This window comes from Salvelinus namaycush, chromosome 5, assembly GCF_016432855.1.
Source record: "Salvelinus namaycush isolate Seneca chromosome 5, SaNama_1.0, whole genome shotgun sequence".
NCBI classification, from domain to species: domain Eukaryota; kingdom Metazoa; phylum Chordata; class Actinopteri; order Salmoniformes; family Salmonidae; genus Salvelinus; species Salvelinus namaycush.
The window spans coordinates 72,063,268-72,090,401 of record NC_052311.1 but is presented as its reverse complement, the minus strand read 5'-3'; the positions used below and the strand labels follow the sequence as shown (position 1 = coordinate 72,090,401).

The 27,134-nt window shown below is 45.3% G+C and overlaps 1 protein-coding gene across 1 annotated transcript in view; it reads left to right on the top strand.

Moving 5' to 3' along the window:
- The window catches only part of LOC120048876 (carboxypeptidase Q-like), a 36,107-nt gene extending 14,676 nt beyond the window's left edge, over window positions 1–21,431 (top strand). The window contains 4 exon segments of the mRNA XM_038995177.1: window positions 13,580–13,691; window positions 15,481–15,572; window positions 17,303–17,504; window positions 20,898–21,431. Of these exon segments, the coding sequence (XP_038851105.1) occupies window positions 13,580–13,691; window positions 15,481–15,572; window positions 17,303–17,504; window positions 20,898–21,058 (567 nt within the window). The 3' untranslated portion in view covers window positions 21,059–21,431.
- Window positions 21,432–27,134: the final 5,703 nt, after the last annotated feature.

The window sequence follows — 27,134 nt, the reverse complement described above, 5'->3', positions numbered from 1 at the left end:
AGATGCCCAGCGTTGAACCGACACAATGTGCAGCTGCATCACTACTGTGGGAGGGAAATCGTATTCACTGGCTGTCAGTTCCTGGGGGCCGCAACAAATAAAATGCTTACCAAACATAATGTAAATCACATTGCTACAAATCGATAAGGATGGAGATGGAAACCTAGATCTAACCTCAGTATTTTATTTCAGAGCCTGAAGCTAATACTGGAAAGAGAATACATCTGTAATGAATTGTAGTAATCTGTTCAAGGTCTGTCAACTTTTAGTCTCCGTGTTTTATTATTTACATTTTTTATTATCAGAGGGCAAGAGAAGGAGACTGTGAAATCTCCTGATTTACTGTGTAGATACTATCTATTTTTAACCTATTTCTTTAACCTAAAACGTTCTTATCTTGCTCTGTTTGTAGTTGTTTATTTAACCTTAAACGTTATTCTCTGTTTGTAGTTGTCACACAGTCTCCACATGCGCTACTGTTTCTTATTTATCCTGATTGCCTAGTCACTTTTACCCCTGCCTACATGTACATATTACCTGTACTACCTGGTACCCCTGCCTACATGTACATATTACCTGTACTACCTGGTACCCCTGCCTACATGTACATATTACCTGTACTACCTGGTACCCCTGCCTACATGTACATATTACCTGTACTACCTGGTACCCCTGCCTACATGTACATATTACCTGTACTACCTGGTACCCCTGCCTACATGTACATATTACCTGTACTACCTGGTACCCCTGCCTACATGTACATATTACCTGTACTACCTGGTACCCCTGCCTACATGTACATATTACCTGTACTACCTGGTACCCCTGCCTACATGTACATATTACCTGTACTACCTGGTACCCCTGCCTACATGTACATATTACCTGTACTACCTGGTACCCCTGCCTACATGTACATATTACCTGTACTACCTGGTACCCCTGCCTACATGTACATATTACCTGTACTACCTGGTACCCCTGCCTACATGTACATATTACCTGTACTACCTGGTACCCCTGCCTACATGTACATATTACCTGTACTACCTGGTACCCCTGCCTACATGTACATATTACCTGTACTACCTGGTACCCCTGCCTACATGTACATATTACCTGTACTACCTGGTACCCCTGCCTACATGTACATATTACCTGTACTACCTGGTACCCCTGCCTACATGTACATATTACCTGTACTACCTGGTACCCCTGCACATTGACTCAGTACTGGTACTACTTGTATACAGCCTTCTTATTGTTATTTATTGCATTACTATTTTCTATTTTTATTCGCACATTGTCTTACTTTTTACCTCTGTATTTTGGGGAAAAGCTTGTAAGTAAGCATTTGATGGCGGATCTACACCTGTTGTATCCGGAGCATGTCACAAATAGGGATGTATTTGATTTGGCCAAAAGGCCAGGGTGTGATGTGATTTTTGGAAGCGTGGAATGTTGTACAGTGCTGTAGTTCCATGTGGTGTACAATACGTACAGCTTGTTTATAATTGGGTAAACTCCTGCTCTGTTCCAGGAAATGACAGGGTTTATCATAAGTGAGCCTGTGTGTCTGTCTGGGGGAGTATTTATGTACCCTTCCAGTCACATGACATGCCAACATCTTGTCAATAGACCAGTATAGTTGCAAACAGTATTAGAAAGCAATCGTTATCTAGAGTTACCAACATTAAAGAGGCCTATATGGAACTTTTGCCTTTTTATCTTATTGGACAAAGGGGCACTCTTGTCAACATCATGACTAAAAGCATAGCGTTTGCAACTGGCAACTACATTTCCATAGTGCGTCTTTAACCAAGCTGTGTTCAACTTTGAAATAGACTAAAGTTTTGGTTGCAGCAGCAGTCCTCAAGCACTGTAATGACTTGGCTTGCACGTCTGTTTTACACTAAACAACTTATAGAACCTTCATTTATGGCTCAACTGAGATGATCAGGCCATTTTGTTGTGTTGAACAAGAGGTGGCCTGTCTGTCCAAATCATTTGAATCTATTAGGACTAGTTAGGCCAATAGCCGTCACTGCTCGTACTACCTGAACCATGCACCATCTGGAGTACTGGATGTTGAACCATGGCAGAGACGTTATAGTAGTGATTAAAACCCCTACCTTCTTCTCATTAGTGGTATTAAACTGGAAGTGAAGTGCTAGTGTGACCCCCATAATGTGTTTCACAGGCTCAACTCCCACTCAGTTATTCCATGTGAACCTATGGCTTGTTCTCATCAAAGCATCGAGAAATCTGTTACAGAAAGTCTGATTTGACTTTATATTCAGGGTGGCTGTTTATGACCCGAGAATATCTTTGGCTATATATGCAGAAATGGTTGTACCAATCACAGATTGTCCCTGTTATTTAATCCCATGATTCTGTACCACTCTACTGTGCCAGTGATGCATTTATATACATTGACTTCGGAAAGTATTCAGACCCCTTGACTTTTTCCACATTTTGTTAAGTTACAGCCTTATTCTAAAATGGATTAAATCATTCCCCCCCCCCCCTCATCAATCTACACACAATACCCCATAATGACAGGTCTCTACAGAGATGTTCGATCGGGTTCAATTCCGGGTACTGGCTGGGCCACTCAAGGACATTCAAAGACTTGTCCTTGAAGCCACTCCTGCGTTGTCTTGGCTGTTTGCTTAGGGTCGTTGTCCTGTTGGAAGGTGAACCTTTGGCTCAGTCTGAGGTCCTGAGCACTCTGGAGCAGGTTTTCATCAAGGATCTCTCTGTACTTTGCTCCTTTAATCTTTCCCTCGATCCTGACTAGTCTCACAGTCCCTGTAGTTCTGTCCTTGAGCTGTTCTTGTCTATTGATGATCTGTATTATGTTTTGTGTGGACCCCAGGAAGAGTAGCTGCTGCTTTTGCAAAAGCAAATGGTGATCCTAATAAAAAAACTTGAAATACCTGCCGCTGAAAAACATCCCCACAGCATGATGCTGCCACCACCATGCTTCACCGTAGGGATGGTGCCAGGTTTCTTCCAGACATGATGCTTGGCATTCAGTCCAAAGCGCTCAGTCTTGGTTTCATCAGACCAGATCATCTTTTCTCATGGTCTGAGAGTCCTTTAGGTGCTTTTTGGCAAATTCCAAGTGGGCTGTGGTGCCTTTTACTGGAGTGGCTTCCGTCTGACCACTATACCATGAAGGCCTGATTGGTGAAGTGCTGTAGAGATTGTTCCAGAACGACAACCATCTCCCATCTCCACAGAGGAACTCTAGAGCTCTGTCAGAGTGACCATTGGGTTCTTGGTCACCTCCCTGACCAAGGTCCTTCTCCTCCTTGTTGCTCAGTTTGGACGGGCGGCCAGCCCTTTCACGCGTCTTGGTGGTTCAAAACTTCTTCCATTTAATAATGATGGAGGCCACTGTGTTCTTGGGGACCAGCAATGCAGCAGAAATGTTTTGGTACCCTTTCCCAGATCTGTGCCTCGACACAATTCTGTCTCGAAGCTCTAGGGACAATTCCTTCAACCTCATAGCTTGGTTTTTGCTCTGACATGCACTGTCAACTGTAGAACCTTATATAGACAGGTGTGTGTGTGTTTTTTTCCAAATAATGTCCAATCAATTGAATTTACCACAGGTGGACTCCAAGTTGTAGAAACATATCAAGGATGATCAATGGAAACAGGATGCACACATTTCTAAAACCCTTTCTTTGCTTTATCATTATGGGGTGTGGTGTGTAAATTAATGAAGATATTTTTTATTTAATCCATTTTAGAATAAGGCTGTAACGAAATGTGGAAAAAGTCAAGGGGTCTGCATACATTCCGAATGCACTGTATCTATGAAGCGTAACATACCTAAAGTAGATTGTGTGAGAAAGGTCCTGTGAAGGGCCAGAACAATTTAACAAGGTGTGTGTGAATCCTATTATTTACACTGCTAACCCCAGCAGACACCTCTAATCTGACTGCAACTGCTGGTGGGCTCTGCCTGCCAAAAATACCCAGAGAAGCTGCAATTAAAATGTGATTCATATGTTACACCTTTGTGCATGAAAGTTTGTTTAGCTAAAGTTGAATCTCTCCCCCACTTTAAAGTGCTTGCAGCCAGGGAAGTCCACCAGTCAAGCAAATTAGTATCTGTTTCAGTCTGGCAAGATGGGAGTCTGATGGGGACAAGGGAGGTACACTGGGAATCAAGTTGAGGACTTTAGTTTCTCTGACAAACACTTAAGATTTTCACTTTAGTTTGGCTACACAATATAAGCCTAAGGGACCACACACACAACGCACCGAATGATGATCTGTCATTCATCTGCCGTTCGGCGCGGTGTGTTTTAGGGACCACCCGCTGGATGTCTGCGGTTCGGCGCGGTGTGTTTTAGGGACCACCCGCTGGATGTCTGCCGTTCGGCGCGGTGTGTTTTAGGGACCACCCGCTGGATGTCTGCCGTTCGGCGCGGTGTGTTTTAGGGACCACCCGCTGGATGTCTGCCGTTTGGCGCGGTGTGTTTTAGGGACCACCCGCTGGATGTCTGCCGTTTGGCGCGGTGTGTTTTAGGGACCACCCGCTGGATGTCTGCCGTTCGGCGCGGTGTGTTTTAGGGACCACCCGCTGCTGGATGTCTGACTGCCGTTCGGCGCGGTGTGTTTTAGGGACCACCCGCTGGATGTCTGCCGTTCGGTGGGTGTGTTTTAGGGACCACCCGCTGGATGTCTGCGGTTCGGCGCGGTGTGTTTTAGGGACCACCCGCTGGATGTCTGCGGTTCGGCGCGGTGTGTTTTAGGGACCACCCGCTGGATGTCTGCCGTTCGGCGCGGTGTGTTTTAGGGACCACCCGCTGGATGTCTGCCGTTCGGCGCGGTGTGTTTTAGGGACCACCCGCTGGATGTCTGCTGTTTGGCGCGGTGTGTTTTAGGGACCACCCGCTGGATGTCTGCCGTTTGGCGCGGTGTGTTTTAGGGACCACCCGCTGGATGTCTGCCGTTCGGCGCGGTGTGTTTTAGGGACCACCCGCTGCTGGATGTCTGACTGCCGTTCGGCGCGGTGTGTTTTAGGGACCACCCGCTGCTGGATGTCTGACTGCCGTTCGGCGCGGTGTGTTTTAGGGACCACCCGCTGCTGGATGTCTGCCGTTCGGCGCGGTGTGTTTTAGGGACCACCCGCTGGATGTCTGCGGTTCGGCGCGGTGTGTTTTAGGGACCACCCGCTGGATGTCTGCCGTTTGGCGCGGTGTGTTTTAGGGACCACCCGCTGCTGGATGTCTGACTGCAGTTCGGTGTGGTGTGTTTTAGGGACCACCCGCTGGATGTCTGCCGTTCGGTGGGTGTGTTTTAGGGAACACCCGCTGGATGTCTGCGGTTCAGCGCGGTGTGTTTTAGGGACCACCCGCTGGATGTCTGCGGTTCGGCGGGGTGTGTTTTAGGGACCACCCGCTGCTGGATGTCTGACTGTTCGGTGAGGTGTGTTTTAGGGACCACCCGCTGGATGTCTGCCGTTCGGCGCGGTGTGTTTTAGGGACCACCCGCTGCTGGATGTCTGACTGCCGTTCGGCGCGGTGTGTTTTAGGGACCACCCGCTGCTGGATGTCTGACTGCCGTTCGGCGCGGTGTGTTTTAGGGACCACCCGCTGCTGGATGTCTGACTGCCGTTCGGCGCGGTGTGTTTTAGGGACCACCCGCTGGATGTCTGCGGTTCGGCGCGGTGTGTTTTAGGGACCACCCGCTGCTGGATGTCTGTCTGCCGTTTGGCGCGGTGTGTTTTAGGGACCACCCGCTGCTGGATGTCTGTCTGCCGTTTGGCGCGGTGTGTTTTAGGGACCACCCGCTGCTGGATGTCTGACTGCCGTTCGGCGCGGTGTGTTTTAGGGACCACCCGCTGCTGGATGTCTGTCTGCCGTTCGGCGCGGTGTGTTTTAGGGACCACCCGCTGCTGGATGTCTGACTGCCGTTTGGCGCGGTGTGTTTTAGGGACCACCCGCTGCTGGATGTCTGACTGCCGTTCGGCGCGGTGTGTTTTAGGGACCACCCGCTGCTGGATGTCTGACTGCCGTTTGGCGCGGTGTGTTTTAGGGACCACCCGCTGGATGTCTGCCGTTCGGCGCGGTGTGTTTTAGGGACCACCCGCTGCTGGATGTCTGACTGCCGTTCGGCGCGGTGTGTTTTAGGGACCACCCGCTGCTGGATGTCTGACTGCCGTTCGGCGCGGTGTGTTTTAGGGACCACCCGCTGCTGGATGTCTGACTGCCGTTCGGCGCGGTGTGTTTTAGGGACCACCCGCTGCTGGATGTCTGACTGCAGTTCGGCGCGGTGTGTTTTAGGGACCACCCGCTGCTGGATGTCTGACTGCAGTTCGGCGCGGTGTGTTTTAGGGACCACCCGCTGCTGGATGTCTGTCTGCCGTTCGGCGCGGTGTGTTTTAGGGACCACCCGCTGCTGGATGTCTGTCTGCCGTTTGGCGCGGTGTGTTTTAGGGACCACCCGCTGCTGGATGTCTGACTGCCGTTTGGCGCGGTGTATTTTAGGGACCACCCGCTGCTGGATGTCTGACTGCTGTTCGGCGCGGTGTATTTTAGGGACCACCCGCTGCTGGATGTCTGTCTGCCGTTCGGCGCGGTGTATTTTAGGGACCACCCGCTGCTGGATGTCTGACTGCCGTTCGGCGCGGTGTATTTTAGGGACCACCTGCTGCTGGATGTCTGACTGCTGACATTTTTGTGCAATTCTACATGTTGGATTGCAAATTATGGCCAGCACTCTGTTCAGAGCTGCTAAGTACTCTGGGTTGGCAAATGTTACCGGTGTGTCCGAGCATTAAGATGATGCTCTTCTGCTACAAATGTCATATAGGCTACTGTTGTCTTGCTTACTCCTATATGGTTCATAAAGCCAGATTCCCAGACTCATAGTATAGATTAGATATCAAGTTACCTGACATCGGCAAATGAGTCTGCGATAAAAGTTGCCTGAAGAGTGACATCATGTTTAATTTTGCTTAGTTTCTCTGCTTGGTATCCTGTTTATCTTTTCATCAAAATCATCTCTGCTCAAACAAACCTTAAAGAACATCAGAGTTCCCACAGTGCTCAGGATCAAGTAACCTTTGTTCTCTGTTGCCACAGCAACTATACCTGAGTCTGTTCCTGAATAATGCAGAATAAACAGAAGAAGAAACCGGTCACAGGATTCTTATTTACTTAGATGTAGGAAACCAAGGCAATTCCCGGACATTGGAAGATATGTTGAGCACAAGGAGGTTATTTCCTCTGTCATTTATCAAAACCTCTTCTTTCTCCTCCCTCTTTTATGGCACTGATTTATTTTCTCATCTGAAATACTGATTGGGTGTTTCAATGGCAGTAGTAGCAGTAGTGGCAGTAGTAGCGGCAATAACAGCAGTATAGTAGCGGTAGTATAGTAGCGGCAGTAGCAGCAGTATAGTGGCGGTAGTAGTGGCAGTAGCGGCAGCATAGTAGTGGCAGCAGCATAGTAGCGGCAGCATAGTAGTAGCAGCAGCATAGTAGTGGCAGTAGCGGCAGCATAGTAGTAGTAGCAGCAGTATAGCGGTAGCATAGTAGTGGCAGTAGCGGCAGCATAGTAGGGGCAGTAGCAGCAGTATAGTGGCGGTAGTAGTGGCAGTAGCGGCAGCATAGTAGTGGCAGCAGCATAGTAGCGGCAGCATAGTAGTAGCAATAGCAGCAGTATAGTAGCGGCAGCAGTATAGTAGCGGCAGCAGTATAGTAGCGACAGTAGCAGCAGTATAGTAGTGGCAGTAGTAGCAGCAGCAGTATAGTAGTGACAGCAGTATAGTAGCAGTAGTAGTAGCAGCAGTATAGTATTGGCAGCAGTATAGTAGCGGCAGTATAGTAGTGGCAGCAGCATAGTAGCAGCAGCATAGTAGCGGTAGTAGCAGCAGTATAGTAGCGGTAGTAACAGCAGTATAGTAGTAGCAGCTGTATAGTAGCGGTAGTTGCAGCAGTATAGTAGCGGCAGTAGCAGCAGCATAGTAGTGGCAGTATCAGCAGTATAGTAGCATCAGTATGGCAATAAAGGCAGTCTAGTAGTGGCAGTATAGTAGCGGCAGTATAGTAGGGGCAGTAGAAGCAGTATAGTAGTGGCAGTAGCGGTAGTGTAGTAGCAGCGGTATAGTAGCGGCAGTAGCAGCATTATTGTAGTAGCAGCAGTATAGTAGCGGCAGTAGCAGCAGTATAGTAGGGGCGGTAGTAGTGGCAGTAGCGGTAGTATAGTAGTGGCAGTAGCAGCAGTGTAGTAGTGGCAGTAGCAGCAGTATAGTAGCGGCAGTATAGTAGCAGCAGTATAGTAGCGGCAGTAGCAGCAGTAGCAGCAGTATAGTAGCGGTAGTAGCAGCAGTATAGTAGCGGTAGTAGCAGCAGTATAGTAGTGGCAGCAGTAGCGGTAGTTGCAGCAGTATAGTAGCGGCAGTAGCAGCAGCATAGTAGTGGCAGTATCAGCAGTATAGTAGCATCAGTATGGCAATAAAGGCAGTCTAGTAGTGGCAGTATAGTAGCGGCAGTATAGTAGGGGCAGTAGAAGCAGTATAGTAGTGGCAGTAGCGGTAGTGTAGTAGCAGCGGTATAGTAGCGGCAGTAGCAGCATTATTGTAGTAGCAGCAGTATAGTAGCGGCAGTAGCAGCAGTATAGTAGGGGCGGTAGTAGTGGCAGTAGCGGTAGTATAGTAGTGGCAGTAGCAGCAGTGTAGTAGTGGCAGTAGCAGCAGTATAGTAGCAGCAGTATAGTTGTGGTAGTAGCAGTATAGTTGTGGCAGTAGTAGCGGTAGTGGCAGTAGTAGCGGTAGCAGCAGTATAGTAGCGGTAGTAGTAGCAGTGTAGTAGCGGTAATGGCAGTAGCGGTAGCAGATGTGTAGTAGCGGTAGTGGCAGTAGTATAGTAGTGGCAGTAGTAGCAGTAGTGGCAGTAGTATAGTAGTGGCGGTAGCAGCAGTATAGTAGTAGCGGTAGTGGCAGTAGTATAGTAGTGGCAGTAGTAGCGGTATTGGCAGTAGTATAGTGGCAGTAGTAGGCGGTTGTAGTGGCAGTAGCGGTAGTGGTAGTAGTGGCAGTATAGTAGCAGCAGTATAGTGGCAGTAGCGGTAGTGGCAGCAGTATAGTAGTGGCAGTAGTAGCGGTATTGGCAGTAGTATAGTGGCAGTAGTAGGCGGTTGTAGTGGCAGTAGCGGTAGTGGTAGTAGTGGCAGTATAGTAGCAGCAGTATAGTGGCAGTAGCGGTAGTGGCAGCAGTATGGTAGTGGCAGCAGTATAGTAGCGGTAGTAGCAGCAGTATAGTAGTGGCAGTAGCGGTAGTAGTAGCAGCAGTATAGTAGTGGTAGTAGCAGCAGTATAGTAGTGGCAGCAGTATAGTAGTAGTGGCAGTAGTAGCGGTAGCAGTAGTAGTAGTATAGTAGTGGCAGTAGTATAGTAGTGGCAGTAGTAGCGGTAGCAGCAGTGTAGTATAGTAGTGGCAGTAGTATAGTAGTGGCAGTAGTATAGTGGAGGTAGTAGGAGGTAGTAGTAGCGGTAGTGGCAGCAGTATAGTAGTGGTAGTAGCAGTATAGTAGTAGTGGCAGTAGTAATAGTAGCAGCAGCAGTGATAGTAGCAGCAGTATAGTAGTAGTAGCAGTAGTAGTAGCAGCAGTATAGTAGTGGTAGTAGCAGCAGTATAGTAGTAGTGGCAGTAGTAATAGTAGCAGCAGCAGTAATAGTAGCAGCAGTATAGTAGTAATAGTAGCAGCAGCAGTAATAGTAGCAGCAGCAGTAATAGTAGCAGCAGCAGTAATAGTAGCAGCAGCAGTAATAGTAGTGGTAGTAGCAGCAGCAGTAATAGTAGCAGCAGCAGTAATAGTAGCAGCAGTATAGTAGTAGTGGCAGTAGTAATAGTAGCAGCAGTAGTAATAGTAGCAGCAGGATGTGAGGGCGATAGTGTGTAGTTCATCATAACTCACAAATGGAGAAGACAATGGGGTAGATATGATTTATCTGACTTATCCTAGATATATTTTAGGCAGTTCACTGGGTAAATTCATCAGCTTAGATTTCAAGGCTCTTCTCTTTTTCAATTTGTCAGAGTATGAAAACTATTTTCAAAGGAGAAAGTATGTTCCATTTTGATTTCGCCTAAACTTTAAACCTTGGTCTGTGAAGGTCCTGATACATCAGCTTCCATGATTAGTCTGAAGGGTTTTCTGACGGCATGTGTCCGTTGGCATGGTAACCAAGCCAACTTTGAGGTATTGGTAAAAATGAATAAATGTACTTCAAGGAAAAGATATTATACCTATGCATTTGATTTCACGCTCTAGTTTTGGAAGTTCATTTTTGGGCAAAACCAGCAGTGCAAAGTGGTAAAGAAACCAGCAGTGGTAAAGAAACCAGGAGTGCAACCAGCAGTGCAACGTGGTAAAGAAACCAGCAGTGGTAAAGAAACCAGGAGTGGTAAAGAAACCAGGAGTGCAACCAGCAGTGGTAAAGTGGTAAAGAAACCAGCAGTGGTAAAGAAACCAGCAGTGGTAAAGAAACCAGGAGTGCAACCAGCAGTGCAAAGTGGTAAAGAAACCAGCAGTGGTAAAGAAACCAGGAGTGCAACCAGCAGTGCAACGTGGTAAAGAAACCAGCAGTGGTAAAGAAACCAGCAGTGCAACCAGCAGTGCAACGTGGTAAAGAAACCAGCAGTGCAACGTGGTATTAAGGTTATTAATGTTAAAGAGGATCATATTTACTCATCATAATTGAGGGGTTTGGGACTCACTCTGTCAGTCCTAGTTTACTCATCATCATCGAGGGGTTTGGGACTCACTCTGCCAGTCCTAGTTTACTCATCATCGAGGGGTTTGGGACTCACTCTGCCAGTCCTAGTTTACTCATCATCATCGAGGGGTTTGGGACTCACTCTGCCAGGCCTAGTTTACTCATCATCATCGAGGGGTTTGGGACTCACTCTGCCAGTCCTAGTTTACTCATCATCATCGAGGGGTTTGGGACTCACTCTGCCAGTCCTAGTTTACTCATCATCATCGAGGGGTTTGGGACTCACTCTGCCAGTCCTAGTTTACTCATCATCATCGAGGGGTTTGGGACTCACTCTGCCAGTCCTAGTTTACTCATCATCATCGAGGGGTTTGGGACTCACTCTGCCAGTCCTAGTTTACTCATCATCATCGAGGGGTTTGGGACTCACTCTGCCAGTCCTAGTTTACTCATCATCATCGAGGGGTTTGGGACTCACTCTGCCAGTCCTAGTTTACTCATCATCATCGAGGGGTTTGGGACTCACTCTGCCAGTCCTAGTTTACTCATCATCATCGAGGGGTTTGGGACTCACTCTGCCAGTCCTAGTTTACTCATCATCATCGAGGGGTTTGGGACTCACTCTGCCAGTCCTAGTTTACTCATCATCATCGAGGGGTTTGGGACTCACTCTGTCAGGCCTAGTTTACTCATCATCATCATCGAGGGGTTTGGGACTCACTCTGCCAGTCCTAGTTTACTCATCATCATCGAGGGGTTTGGGACTCACTCTGCCAGTCCTAGTTTACTCATCATCATCGAGGGGTTTGGGACTCACTCTGCCAGTCCTAGTTTACTCATCATCATCGAGGGGTTTGGGACTCACTCTGCCAGTCCTAGTTTACTCATCATCATCGAGGGGTTTGGGACTCACTCTGCCAGTCCTAGTTTACTCATCATCATCGAGGGGTTTGGGACTCACTCTGCCAGTCCTAGTTTACTCATCATCATCGAGGGGTTTGGGACTCACTCTGCCAGTCCTAGTTTACTCATCATCATCGAGGGGTTTGGGACTCACTCTGCCAGTCCTAGTTTACTCATCATCATCGAGGGGTTTGGGACTCACTCTGCCAGGCCTAGTTTACTCATCATCATCGAGGGGTTTGGGACTCACTCTGCCAGGCCTAGTTTACTCATCATCATCGAGGGGTTTGGGACTCACTCTGCCAGGCCTAGTTTACTCATCATCATCGAGGGGTTTGGGACTCACTCTGCCAGGCCTAGTTTACTCATCATCATCGAGGGGTTTGGGACTCACTCTGCCAGTCCTAGTTTCTTTTGATTGGTATTTAACTCGTTCAACTATTTAGTGGCGTAACGATGGGAGCTGTTGAATCATGTCCTATTGGAGGTCAGTCTGGTTATTATTAGCCACGATCGGTGAGTCTACAGTATAGTCCCACCAAAATCCATACCAATAACTCTGCATACTCCTGTGTTGTCTCTTGGACAAGAGACGGGTTGAAGACTTGAAGTCCTCTTCATGGAAGAAGGAGATACTTTTAACACATGGCACACACTGAGTGATGGGGGGTAGTTTGGTTTATTTTCAGCGTCTACACAAAGGCTCCTCGGCCCCCCTCCTCCCTCTCTGTATGGCACACTCCCATGTCTACCGACGACAGCCAACATCTGGAAAAGTTTGTTCTCAAACTTATTTTTCCTTCTGACCATTGTGAAGTGAATACATTTTTTTCATCAGACTTTTTTGTGTTTCTTTCTATTTATGTTGTGAACACCTTTGACGTTCTCCTTAGACATTTGACTATATTTCGCTACACATTTCACTACACCCGCAATAACATCTGCTAAACATGTGTATGTGACCAATAACATTTGATATCCCATAAAGCTCTGGGGAAAAGGAGTTCACTAGATACTGTAGGGAATAGGGTATCATTTGGGATGCACACTGAGTAGGATGCTGACTGTTGACCCCTATGCAGCTACACTACATTGTAGTCCCAGACAGCCACAGGTGAAATATTGCATTCTTTAGCTTGGAATGTCCGGTTCACCATTCTTCCTTTGAAACCAAACCTGTGGCCTATAATGACTGTACTGATCTCCAGTATGTAACGTATTACAGAGCCCAGGTCTGCTAGCCCTCATTCACGTGGTGTTTTTTGTTTCAACACCTTTGGCATCCTCCTTTGACATTTTATCATTATTAGGATCCTGCTGGTTGTTGACGCCTCCGTAGCTATTGGCTACAGTACATTGTTGTCCAAGAGAACCAAGGGGGAAACCTGGACTTTCCGGTTCACCATTCTTGCTTTGAAACCAAACCTCTGTCTGACCTACACTATAATGAATGATTGTATTGATCATCCATGTAACTTAGTGATCTCAGGTAGGGCTGGGAATTGCCATGGACCTCACGATACGATATTATCGACATGCTTAGGTGCCAATACGATATATGTTGCGGTTCTATATGTATTGCGATTCGATACTGTGATTTTATTGTGATTCGATGTTCCAGACATATTGCTCACCATACTGTATGTCTGCTGCAGAGAGACAAGAGAGCCATGAGAAAACACGTTTTGATCAGTCATGAAAATACAATATCTGAAAACAAATTGGCTCCCTAGTTTAAAAAGAAGATGGAGAACAAGCTATGAAGGAAAAATGAGCTTTTGGTGCAGGTACCGCCAGCAAAAATAATATTGTCGATACAATATAGCATAAAAAATAATATGCAGATATGTAACTATCGATTTTGTAATTCCCCCCCCCCCCCCCCCCCCCATCACTAATCCTAGGTATGCTGTCTGTCCCCCCCTTCAGGTGGTGCTGCTCAGTGGTCATCTGGACAGCTGGGATGTGGGCCAGGGGGCCATGGATGATGGTGGTGGAGCACTCATCTCCTGGGAGGCCTTGTCTCTGCTTAAAGACCTGGGTCAGCACCAGAGCCTGGGAGACCCTGTCTCTGCTTAAAGACCTGCGTCAGAACCAGAACCTGGGAGACCCTGTCTCTGCTTAAAGACCTGCGTCAGAACCAGAACCTGGGAGACCCTGTCTCTGCTTAAAGACCTGGGTCAGAACCAGAACCTGGGAGACCCTGTCTCTGCTTAAAGACCTAGGTCAGAACCAGAACCTGGGAGTCTCTGTCTAAAGATCTGGGTCAGAACCTGGGAGTCTCTGCTTAAAGACCTGGTTAAGAACCAGAACCTGGGAGACCCTGTCTCTGCTTAAAGACCTGGGTCAGAACCAGAACCTGGGAGACCCTGTCTCTGCTTAAAGACCTGGGTCAGAACCAGAACCTGGGAGACCCTGTCTCTGCTTAAAGACCTAGGTCAGAACCAGAACCTGGGAGTCTCTGTCTAAAGATCTGGGTCAGAACCTGGGAGTCTCTGCTTAAAGACCTGGTTAAGAACCAGAACCTGGGAGGTCCTACTGTTCCCTACTTATACTGAACTACGTTTGACCTGGGCCCCTAGTCAAAAGCAGTCCACTATATAGGAAAGAGGGTGCCATTTAGGATCTAGACTATGTATCTGGAACATAATCCACGATCTCTGAAGCTCTTATTGACATGAGCCTCAAAAAAAGATGAGTGTTTTGTATCGAGTCTATTGGCATCTTTTGAAGCTGTTTTGTGATCAGGGGCCTTATGTATCACGCGTCTCAGAGTAGGAGTGCTGATTTACGATCAATCAGTTTAGTCTTTTACATCACTATGAGTAAGAGAACATGGACAGGAGAGACCTGATCCTAGATCAGCACTGTTGGTGACGTACACTTGAAAATGCATTTAAACTGCGGTCTGCTGACTCATAAAATATAGCAATTAGCATGGCTTACTTCATTCTTTTTCTGGTCATTGTTCACTTAATGAAGTATGACTTTTTTCCACATGAAGTGTAATTAGACACGTAAAGTAGACCACCAAGCTGGTTGTGCTCTCTGACCGAAAGCCTTAACGTTGACTTGAGAGAAACTTTCCTTTTTCCACTAATGTTGCAATGGAAACTATGTCATTCCCATTGAATATGTGAAGACATTTTAATGTCTGGACAATAATAACCAGTCGCTGCTTTATTGTTCATTCTTGCGGATGGATGGATGCATAGTAAAGTACTTGGCTGGAATATGCTCAGCTTTGCCCGCTATTAAAGAAGAGGACCTATCATCAATGAAACTTTTAGTCAAGATGAAGCCACGGAGCAATAATTGGTCCCTTGGGCTTTGTTCAGCTACGTCCCAAATGGCACCCTATTCCCTATATAGTCCAGTACTGTTCACCAGGGCCTAACAGTAGTGCACTACATAGAGAATAGGTTGCCATTTGGGACTGAACCCTAGACATGGCACTGATGTCAGATGAGGGTGTAGGCTACAGAGTTATATTAGAGGACCTCTATAGGAAGGGAGTGGCCTGCTGTCCTTTGTAGCCCACATAAAGTAGTAGCCTCGGGGGGGGGGGGGGTCACTTCTAGAATAACACACAGGCTGAAACCCAAATCAGATAAGTTATCTCTGGAAGTCTTATCTATGACTGGGGCTCATCATTGCAGTGAATATTGACTAGGGTCTGGTGAATAGGAATGTTCTGCTGAATATATGGAATATTAAACAGCCCACGGGTTGCTGAGGAAAAGGGAATCCATTTGTTGTAAAGCTCTTTCTGTATTGCTGCTTTGTTGAAATGGTTGTGGCCCATGTATGAATTGTGATTGCGTGTCCAGGTCTGCGTCCCAGAAGAACCCTCCGGACAGTGCTGTGGTCTGCAGAGGAGCAGGGAGGGGTTGGAGCGCAACAGTACTTCCAGCTTCACAAGGTACCTTTCTACCATGGTGCATCTTGTTGGCTTTTTACTGTCGATTTAACTTGTACACTCTAACCAGTATCCTCCTATCATACAGTACATCCTATAGCCCTCAAACTCAACTCTGGACCTGGAAGTCAGTTCCACTGCTTTGTTTCATTGTTCCCCTCTAATCAGGGACTGATTTTAGACCTGCAAATGAGCAGGCTGCGGACCTCGTAGGGTCAGAGTTGACTAGCAATGTCCTATAAGATCCTTTTTTGGCTAGATTTAAGACTTCTGTTCTCTCCGCTTTAGATTCTTACATACACACACACACAGGGGTCCACTGCGTAGAGGGGTAGAGGATGAAACAGCACAGCTATTATGTGGTCGTTCTTACATTTTGAATCGTTGACCCCAGTCTCCTTCAGATTGTGTGCGTACCAGTAATAGCATTTTATTATCAATAGCTGATGGCTTTTCATCTACATCAGCTTGTTCTTTGCCAGTCAACATGTGGTAGGAACTGGCTTCATTCGGAGCGGTACACAGAAATGTAAACTGGTGTCAGATCTACTGTAGGAGAGCCACTGCACAGATTGTTTAAGTCAGAATGGAGCCGAGACCACACTAACTGAATACCAGCATTCTGGGAGCGTGGTGGTTTCTGTGCCTTCTAATGTGAACGGAATCAGAATGGCCAGAGGTTAGAGGGGAACAGAGGGTTTACATCCTGACTCTGACCAGAGACCCACCTTCTCCCTGGCCTGCACTCCAACTACAAACTATTTCCTCAGATTTCTCCAAAAGCTTCAGTATACAACACTAAATGTCCACTACACTACATCAGTGGTATTCAATCTTTTTCAGCAGGGACCCCATTTTTTTTTTTTCACCAGAATTTCTGGGGACCCCTTTTTTTTCGCTCTAATTTCTCGTGAACCCACCCCAAAAATTATGACAAAACTAAAAAAATTGGTACATTTCAATTCTTACATAAACAAAGACCTTCAATTCATTACACTTTCATCTCTTATCAAAATGAAAAGAAACCAATAAATACATTTACTCAATAACATTTTATTTATCTAATTATCTTTCTCAAAAATGTTTGCATGTTGTCCCCTACAATAATCTGTTCTTTACATTTTTGTTTCCGTGCCCCCGACTTTGAATAGCACTGTCTTAGATCCTGTCCAGCTGGCCCTGCATTCAGACGTTTGCAGCAAACGTTCCCGTGGTGTTTATCAAAGAGGAATCTGCATTGACTATCATGGAGTTGGTGTTTCTATTCCACTTTGTGGGACATTCTATGCGCTCTCCCTTGCAGAAGCGTATTTGTCATCCAGTGTCTGAATGGGGGGTGATGGTCCAGTCTTTTCACCCTACTTCTCTCACATCCTGGTAAAGCTTTTTAGCTCGAACGCTGGCCAAATAAATCAACAGCCAGGAGAGATGAATGTACAAATGTATTTCTCTGTGTGTTGGGCGTGTGGTGTGCGTTCTGGTACAAAATGGTTGTCGTGCATCACCCAAGAGTGCTACACGTTTGCGGTTGAAGAGGGGAGTTTCCCACCTTACTATATATTTGTATTTATTATGGATCCCCATTAGTTTCTACCAAGGCAGCAGCAATTCTTCCTGGGGTCCAGCAAAATTATAAAGTTATACAATATAAAGCACTTTCAGCACTGGAAAAGCACAATATAATTCCAATCAATGATTATTTACGATTGTATACCTATTCTGCTGTCCCCCAGGTGAACATCTCTAACTTTAACCTAGTGATGGAGTCTGACATGGGTACCTTCACCCCCCTGGGGCTGCAGTTCACAGGCTCAGCCCAGGCCCGGGCTGTCATGGCTGAGGTGATGAAGCTACTGAAGCCCATCAACACCACCACCCTGGAGGAACACGGAGAGGGAATTGATTTAGAGATGTGGATGGATGCCGGCGTGCCAGGTGTGTAGACTCTTCTGTTGTCTGTCTGTCTGAGTCAGTAGGAGCCAGGTGTGTAGACTACCTTCTATTCTCTGTCTGAGTCAGTAGGAGCCAGGTGTGTAGACTCTCTTCTGTTGTCTGTCTGTCTGAGTCAGTAGGAGCCAGGTGTGTAGACTACCTTCTATTGTCTGTCTGTCTGAGTCAGTAGGAGCCAGGTGTGTAGACTACCTTCTATTGTCTGTCTGAGTCAGTAGGAGCCAGGTGTGTAGACTCTCTTCTGTTGTCTGTCAGGGAGATAAGCTGAGGAGACTTCCTCGTAGTCTATTTGACTCTTGTTCCACCTGTGTCACTGTGACCTTTGTCAAATTAACAAGCCATGTTCCCCTTCTGCAGAAGTGCTTTTGACCTTTTTAAAGAGGAAGTAGCACATTATTTCTAGACCAATTGAACATTCAGTTCCACATTGTCTATGTGGTCATTTTTGTGGAGTTGATCAGTTTCTCAAATAACATTTATATGGAAGTGAAATATGCTATGTACTCCGATTTTAAAAAGAACTAGCGTTGCTACAGTCTGTAGGCAACCAAATCATTTGGTATGACAGGGAAGAGGAAGTGTACTATGAAACACATCCCCAGTAACGTATTTGTTGTGCTGATATTTGCTATGACAGCAGAAACTTGTCTGTAGACTAAATAAAGGGTGTGAGAGGGAGAGAGAGAGAGATGGCCTCAGCCTACCAGCATGTGTTAACTCTAACCTACTTCATTAACATGGGTTTCATCCAACACAGTTGTTTTGGATCCCTTCAAGCTGAGGTGGAGATAAACAATGAAGCTCATTAGGAACCAGTAGAGGGAGAGGATGTTTTAGAATTCATAAAGTGTCTCAGAGTAGGCTAGATGTGCTGATCTAGGATCAGGTCCCTCCCCGTCCCATCCATATAATCCTATTCATTATGATCGAAAAGACAAAACTGATTCTAGATCAGCACTCATACCGTACGCTGAGACGCTTTATGACCACAGGCCCAGACCTCTACAGTAATCTGATGAGCCCACTTCTCCCTCCATCAGTCCAGCTAATAGACGAGTCTTTGACTGTCCTCAGCCTTACCCAGACACAGTGTAACCACACCTGTATAAAGACTTGTTATAACAGGTCAGCCTTCTACTGTAAAGGAAATGTTTCAGGAATGACATCACCTTATCTCAGTGGAAAAGTAACTATTCTGGGTGGATGAATGGTGTAACCAAGAGAGGGGCTGTTCACTGTGAGGGTTCAAAAAGCCACAATGTTAAACAAATGAATCACCGAACCAGCTGTCCAAACACCTCACTCTCATTTCACATAATGGCAAAAAGTCTATGTGTTCGTCCCAAATGGCACCCTATTCCCCATATAGTGCACTACTTTTGAACAGGACCCATATGTCTCTGGTCAAAAGTAGTACACTATGTAGGGAATATGGTGCCATTTGGGATTCACCCTAATGTAATGCAGCTCCATCCAATGACCTTTCACTACACACATTCCTTCATTTTTCCAGAGTGAAAATGTTGTTACTTTTTCTCTCTGTTACAGTGGATTTGGGAACATGGTTGAGACTACAGTTGCTTCCCACATCAGTACCACCAGAGCCAGTCTCTCTCCTAGCATTGTCTCCCTATTTCACTTCTGGATTGTCCTTACAAATCAACATAAAGGGGAAAGGACATAACAGTCTCTCTGTCAGGAAGAATACAAGACAGAAAGCTAGATGTTTAACAGTCTCTGTCAGGTAGAATACAAGACAGAAAGCTAGATGTTTAACAGTCTCTCTGTCAGGAAGAATACAAGACAGAAAGCTAGATGTTTAACAGTCTCTCTGTCAGGTAGAATACAAGACAGAAAGCTAGATGTTTAACAGTCTCTCTGTCAGGTAGAATACAAGACAGAAAGCTAGATGTTTAACAGTCTCTCTGTCAGGAAGAATACAAGACAGAAAGCTAGATGTTTTACAGGACATAAGTCTCTCTGTCAGGTAGAATACAAGACAGAAAGCTAGATGTTTAACAGTCTCTCTGTCAGGTAGAATACAAGACAGAAAGCTAGATGTTTAACAGGACATAAGTCTCTCTCTGTCAGGAAGAATACAAGACAGAAAGCTAGATGTTTAACAGGACATAAGTCTCTCTCTGTCAGGAAGAATACAAGACAGAAAGCTAGATGTTTAACAGTCTCTCTATCAGGTAGAATACAAGACAGAAAGCTAGATGTTTAACAGTCTCTCTGTCAGGTAGAATACAAGACAGAAAGCTAGATGTTTAACAGTCTCTCTGTCAGGTAGAATACAAGACAGAAAGCTAGATGTTTAACAGTCTCTCTGTCAGGTAGAATACAAGACAGAAAGCTAGATGTTTAACAGTCTCTCTGTCAGGAAGAATACAAGACAGAAAGCTAGATGTTTAACAGTCTCTCTGTCAGGTAGAATACAAGACAGAAAGCTAGATGTTTAACAGTCTCTCTATCAGGTAGAATACAAGACAGAAAGCTAGATGTTTAACAGTCTCTCTGTCAGGTAGAATACAAGACAGAAAGCTAGATGTTTAACAGTCTCTCTGTCAGGTAGAATACAAGACAGAAAGCTAGATGTTTAACAGTCTCTCTGTCAGGAAGAATACAAGACAGAAAGCTAGATGTTTAACAGTCTCTCTGTCAGGTAGAATACAAGACAGAAAGCTAGATGTTTAACAGTCTCTCTGTCAGGTAGAATACAAGACAGAAAGCTAGATGTTTAACAGTCTCTCTGTCAGGAAGAATACAAGACAGAAAGCTAGATGTTTAACAGTCTCTCTGTCAGGTAGAATACAAGACAGAAAGCTAGATGTTTAACAGTCTCTCTGTCAGGTAGAATACAAGACAGAAAGCTAGATGTTTAACAGTCTCTCTGTCAGGAAGAATACAAGACAGAAAGCTAGATGTTTAACAGTCTCTCTGTCAGGAAGAATACAAGACCGAAAGCTAGATGTTTAACAGAACATTAGATTTCTTCCTAGCAGTACCTTGGGAATGTTCGTGTCAGGAAGGGCTGCTGCATCGTGCTGTTTCCAAATGGAAACTGTACAGGGACCTGATTGCCAAGCTAAACGCTAACTGCTACCAGATGCACTTCTACTGCTCTGGTTCCCCTGCTCCTACTTGCATTCACTTGCAAAAGAAATGGGAAAGCATAACATAATGGGTTTGTAATGAACTCTGGGTTTAGCTCGGTCAACAGTGATCATGGTGAGAATACAGTATGCACTGCACATTTAATCAGTCATAATGGTACGTTCAAGGACTGAGACACACACCAACCAACCAACCAACCAACCATAGTTAATACATTGATGTAAGTGACTCCTTAGCGGTTCTGTTCTGTCTGTCCTCCAGGAGCCAGCCTGCACGTTGCAGACAGTAGATAGTTCTGGTTCCACCACACCAACGGGGACACCATGTCTGTTCAGAGCCCCATAGAAATGAACCTGTGTTCGGCCCTGTGGGCGGTGGTGGCCTACGTAGTGGCTGACCTGGAGGAGATGCTGCCCAGGTAGTTCACTAGGACTGCATCCCAAACGGCACCCTATCCCCTGTATAGCTTTGGGAGAAGAATGCACTATAGGGAATATGGTGCCATAAAAATGCTTTACTGAGCATTTATTTTTGAGTGATAGTATGTTTTTATGTTGTTTGTCCTCCAGAAGGGCTTCCTGCAGTAACCTCTCTGTGAAATTATACTCCACTCTGGTTAAGTGGCTAAAGAATAATTAATTGTGTGTATAAACCACACAATGTACAAAATGGAATTAAGTATTTATCGCATATTATTTCCAGTCAATTACTTTTATAATGAACACATATGTACTGCATGTTTCATGTTGACTGTCATTATGTCTAATCTGCCAATAAAGCTGTGCTTTTCTTAGACCATGGTGCACGTGTATTTTGACTGTCTCATTCATAGATGGAAGAGACTAAGGGGGAATTTTCTGGCAAACAGCCCAATTAGACCAAATCTAAAACTTGACCTTTAACCTAACCTTAACCTAATTTTGACCAATTTGGAAATTCAACATTCGTGTGCTGGTCAGGCACTTAGTTTTTTCCGAGCTTGGGAAGTTTAGACACAGGAAGTGATGGGGGTCTGGTGCCAGACTGGCCTGGTGACAGACAGGATAAACCTGGTTTACAAGGTGATATCTTTATGACTTCCCTCTTCTCACCAGACCAGGCTATTCTATACTGAACAAAAATATAAACATGTGAAGTCTTGGTCCCATGTTTTATGAGCTGAAATGAAAGATCCCTGAATTGTACCATACACACAAAAAGCTCATCACAAATTTGTTTACAACCCTTTTAGTGAACATTTCTCCTTTGCCAAGAAAATCCATCCACCTGACAGGTATGGCATATCAAGAAGCTGATTAAACCGCATGATCATTACACAGGTGCACCTTGTGCTGGGGACAATAAAAGGCCACTCTAAAATGTGCTGTTTTGTGTCACAACACAATGTCACAGATGTCTCAAGTTTTGAGGGAGCGTGCAATTGGCATGCTGACTGTAGGAATGTCCACCAGAGCTGTTGCCAGAGAATGTCATCTTTATTTCTCTACCATAAGCTGCCTCTGTCGTCATCTTAGAGAATTTGGCAGTATGTTCAACCGGCCTCACAACCGCAGACCACGTGTAACCACGCCAACCCAGGACCCTCCACACCCGGCTTCTCCTGCGGGATCGTCTGAGACCAGCCACCCGGACAGCTGATGAAACTGTGTTTGCACAAACGAAGAATTTCTGCACAAACTGTCAGAAACCGTCTCAGGGAAGCTCATCTGCGTGCTCGTTCCCCCCACGGTCTTGACCTGACTGCAGTTCGGAGTCGTTTTTATTTTATTTATTTTTATTTCACCTTTATTTAACCAGGTAGGCTAATTGAAAACAAGTTCTCATTTGCAACTGCGACCTGGCCAAGATAAAGCAAAGTAGTTCGACACATACAACAACACAGAGTTACACATGGAATAAACAAATGTACAATCAATAATACAGTATAAAAATCTATATACAGCATGTGCAAATGAGGTAGGATAAGAGAGGTAAGGCAATAAATAGTAACTGACTTCAGTGGGCAAATGCTCACCTTTGATGGCCACTGGCACGCTGGAGAAGTGTGCTCTTCACAGAGGATTCCTGGTTTCAACAGTACCGGGAAGATGGTGTCTATGGCGTCGTGTGAGCGAGCGGTTTGTGAACAGAGTGCCTCATGGTGGAGGTGGGGTTATGGTATGGGTATGCATAAGGTATGGACAACGAACTTAAATGCATTTTATCGATGGCAATTTGAATACACAGAGATCCTGTGACGAGATCCTGAGGCCCATTGTATAATTCATCTTCCGCCATCACGTTCCAGCATGATAATGCACGGCCCCATCTCGCAAGGAACTGTACACAATTCTTGGAAGCTGAAAATGTCCTAGTTCTTCCATGGCCTGTTTACTCACCAGACAAGTCACCCATTGAGCATATTTGGGATTCTCTGGATCGACGTGTACGACAGACAGCGTGTTCCAGTACCCACCAACTCCACACAGACATTGAAGAGGAGTGGGACAACATTCCACAGGCCACAATCAACAGCCTGATCAACTCTATGTAAAGGACATGTCGCACTGCATGAGGCAAATGGTGGTCACACCAGAAGCTGGCTGGTTTTCTGATCCATTTTAAAAAATGTATCTGACCAACAAATGCATATCTGTGTTCCCAGTCATGTGAAATCCATAGATTAGGGCCTAATTAATTTATTTCAATTGACTGATTTCCTTATCAGGGTGATTTGTGGGGCAACCAGACTATTCTAGATGTCTCTCCTCTCACCAGACCAGACTATTATAGATGTCTCTCTTCTCACCAGACCAGACTATTATAGATGTCTCTCCTCTCACCAGACCAGACTATTCTAGATGTCTCTCCTCTCATCAGACCAGACTATTATAGATGTCTCTCCTCTCACCAGACCAGACTATTATAGATGTCTCTCCTCTCACCAGACCAGACTATTATAGATGTCTCTCCTCTCACCAGACCAGACTATTATAGATGTCTCTCCTCTCACCAGACCAGACTATTATAGATGTCTCTCCTCTCACCAGACCAGACTATTCTAGATGTCTCTCCTCTCACCAGACCAGACTATTATAGATGTCTCTCCTCTCACCAGACCAGACTATTCTAGATGTCTCTCCTCTCACCAGACCAGACTATTATAGATGTCTCTCTTCTCACCAGACCAGACTATTATAGATGTCTCTCCTCTCACCAGACCAGACTATTATAGATGTCTCTCCTCTCACCAGACCAGACTATTCTAGATGTCTCTCCTCTCACCAGACCAGACTATTATAGATGTCTCTCTTCTCACCAGACCAGACTATTATAGATGTCTCTCCTCTCACCAGACCAGACTATTATAGATGTCTCTCCTCTCACCAGACCAGACTATTATAGATGTCAGTCTCTCCTCTCACCAGACCAGACTATTATAGATGTCTCTCCTCTCACCAGACCAGACTATTATAGATGTCTCTCCTCTCACCAGACCAGACTATTATAGATGTCTCTCCTCTCACCAGACCAGACTATTATAGATGTCTCTCCTCTCATCAGACCAGACTATTATAGATGTCTCTCCTCTCACCAGACCAGACTATTATAGATGTCTCTCCTCTCATCAGACCAGACTATTATAGATGTCTCTCCTCTCACCAGACCAGACTATTATAGATGTCTCTCCTCTCACCAGACCAGACTATTATAGATGTCTCTCCTCTCACCAGACCAGACTATTATAGATGTCTCTCCTCTCACCAGACCAGACTATTATAGATGTCTCTCCTCTCACCAGACCAGACTATTATAGATGTCTCTCCTCTCACCAGACCAGACTATTATAGATGTCTCTCCTCTCACCAGACCAGACTATTATAGATGTCTCTCCTCTCACCAGACCAGACTATTATAGATGTCTCTCCTCTCACCAGACCAGACTATTATAGATGTCAGTCTCTCCTCTCACCAGACCAGACTATTATAGATGTCAGTCTCTCCTCTCACCAGACCAGACTATTATAGATGTCTCTCCTCTCACCAGACCAGACTATTATAGACGTCTCTCCTCTCACCAGACCAGACTATTATAGATGTCTCTCCTCTCACCAGACCAGACTATTATAGACGTCAGGGGTCAATTAATTAATTTTAGTCCATCAATCCATGTAGGAGATGGAGACAGATGTATTTATTTAGTTCTGTCTGTATACGGTATGTGTTAACAGTTTTACTTTGTTCAGTGTCCCCAGCCGGGCCAACCCTGGTTAGCATTGGTACCAGACTTCTCTCTTTCTCTCTCCTCTTTTTCTCTTCAAGTCACATAACCGCCAGGCATCAAATAGTACATTTTAATGAGTATGGGGAATGTTTGAGGCGTCGTGCTGGGAGAGCCCTACAGTGTGCTCCTAACGTTGAGCCCGCTGATGGATCTGTTCTAGATAGGAGAGGATATCCAGCTGTGATGGGACTCCCATTCCTCTATGGTACACCACTTCCTGCTTACAGACACAGCAAACACCTTTACAAGATCACCATCTTATAGTGAAGACTATGACCCAGGGGAAATGATATTGAACGCTGTGGCTTCAGTTTGACGTCTTAATACTAGGGAGGTCACTCAACATGTCTCTGGAGGTATTTTATTGGTCCACACAGGGTAGCAGAAAGGTCAGTATTACTCTCTTTATAGATACCTTGTACATTGCATTTGATGTCACTGTGTGTAGGTGAGCTAAGTGAAACAACAAATTGTGCTTTTTAATTTCTATCAAAATAGGTCTTATTTCTATGACAACTTTAAAACACTCATCAGTGGAATATTCTCTAGCCATTACACATGCAATATATCAAGACGTCGTTGTTGTCTGGTGGCGTCTTGCTGTCTCTCTCCACTATAATGTTCCTCTCATGTGGAGAACATCCTGTGGTATCAGCCTAGTAGACCAGTGTTTGTTCCCTTCAGAGAGTAACACAACCTCCCATACAGCTCTTCCTCTCCTCCTCTCTTCCTCTCCTCCTCTACTCTCTTCCTTTCCTCCTCTTCCTCTCTTCCTCTCCTCCTCTCTTCCTCTCCTCCTCTAATCCTCTCTTCCTCTACTCCTCTACTCTTCTCTTCCGGTTATTACTACATCTTGGCAGCTCCAGACCAGACCAGGACCCCATGAAAGCAGTCATGAAAGCACTAGCATTATCTGGCTTATTCTACAAAGGAAACCAAAGACTTGGAAGAACTAATCTCCATGTTGACTGAACATCAGCCAGACATTTCAGAACCGTTCTTCTGTATATGATGTAGATCTATAGAGACGACTGTTTATGGTCAGTGTGAGTAATACACCTACCGCTAATTCAGTTACAAACATTTTTACCAAACAGAGGGTCTGTCCAAAATAGCACCCTATTCCCTATGTAGTGCACTATATAGGGAATAGGGTGCCATTTGGGACGCAACAGAGATTGCGACAAAGTCGTAAACCAGGGGTGTCAAACATGCATTGGGTAAAAATAAAAACGAACTCAATATACTTTAAAATGACTAAAACCAAATGGAATGTGTATACATGATAATAGAGCTACATTCATACAGTATCCTGACTGTGTCCAGCTCACTGATAATCACTACATTCATATACAGCATCCTGACTGTGTCCAGCTCACTGATAATCACTACATTCATACAGTATCTTGACTGTGTCCAGCTCACTGATAATCACTACATTCATACAGTATCCTGACTGTGTCCAGCTCACTGATAATCACTACATTCATATACAGCATCCTGACTGTGTCCAGCTCACTGATAATCACTACATTCATATACAGTATCCTGACTGTGTCCAGCTCACTGATAATCACTACATTCATATACAGCATCCTGACTGTGTCCAGCTCACTGATAATCACTACATTCATAGAGTATCTTGACTGTGTCCAGCTCACTGATAATCACTACATTCATACAGTATCCTGACTGTGTCCAGCTCACTGATAATCACTACATTCATATACAGTATCCTGACTGTGTCCAGCTCACTGATAATCACTACATTCATATACAGCATCCTGACTGTGTCCAGCTCACTGATAATCACTACATTCATATACAGCATCCTGACTGTGTCCAGCTCACTGATAATCACTACATTCATATACAGCATCCTGACTGTGTCCAGCTCACTGATAATCACTACATTCATACAGTATCCTGACTGTGTCCAGCTCACTGATAATCACTACATTCATATACAGTATCCTGACTGTGTCCAGCTCACTGATAATCACTACATTCATACAGTATCTTGACTGTGTCCAGCTCACTGATAATCACTACATTCATACAGTATCCTGACTGTGTCCAGCTCACTGATAATCACTACATTCATATACAGTATCTTGACTGTGTCCAGCTCACTGATAATCACTACATTCATACAGTATCTTGACTGTGTCCAGCTCACTGATAATCACTACATTCATATACAGCATCCTGACTGTGTCCAGCTCACTGATAAT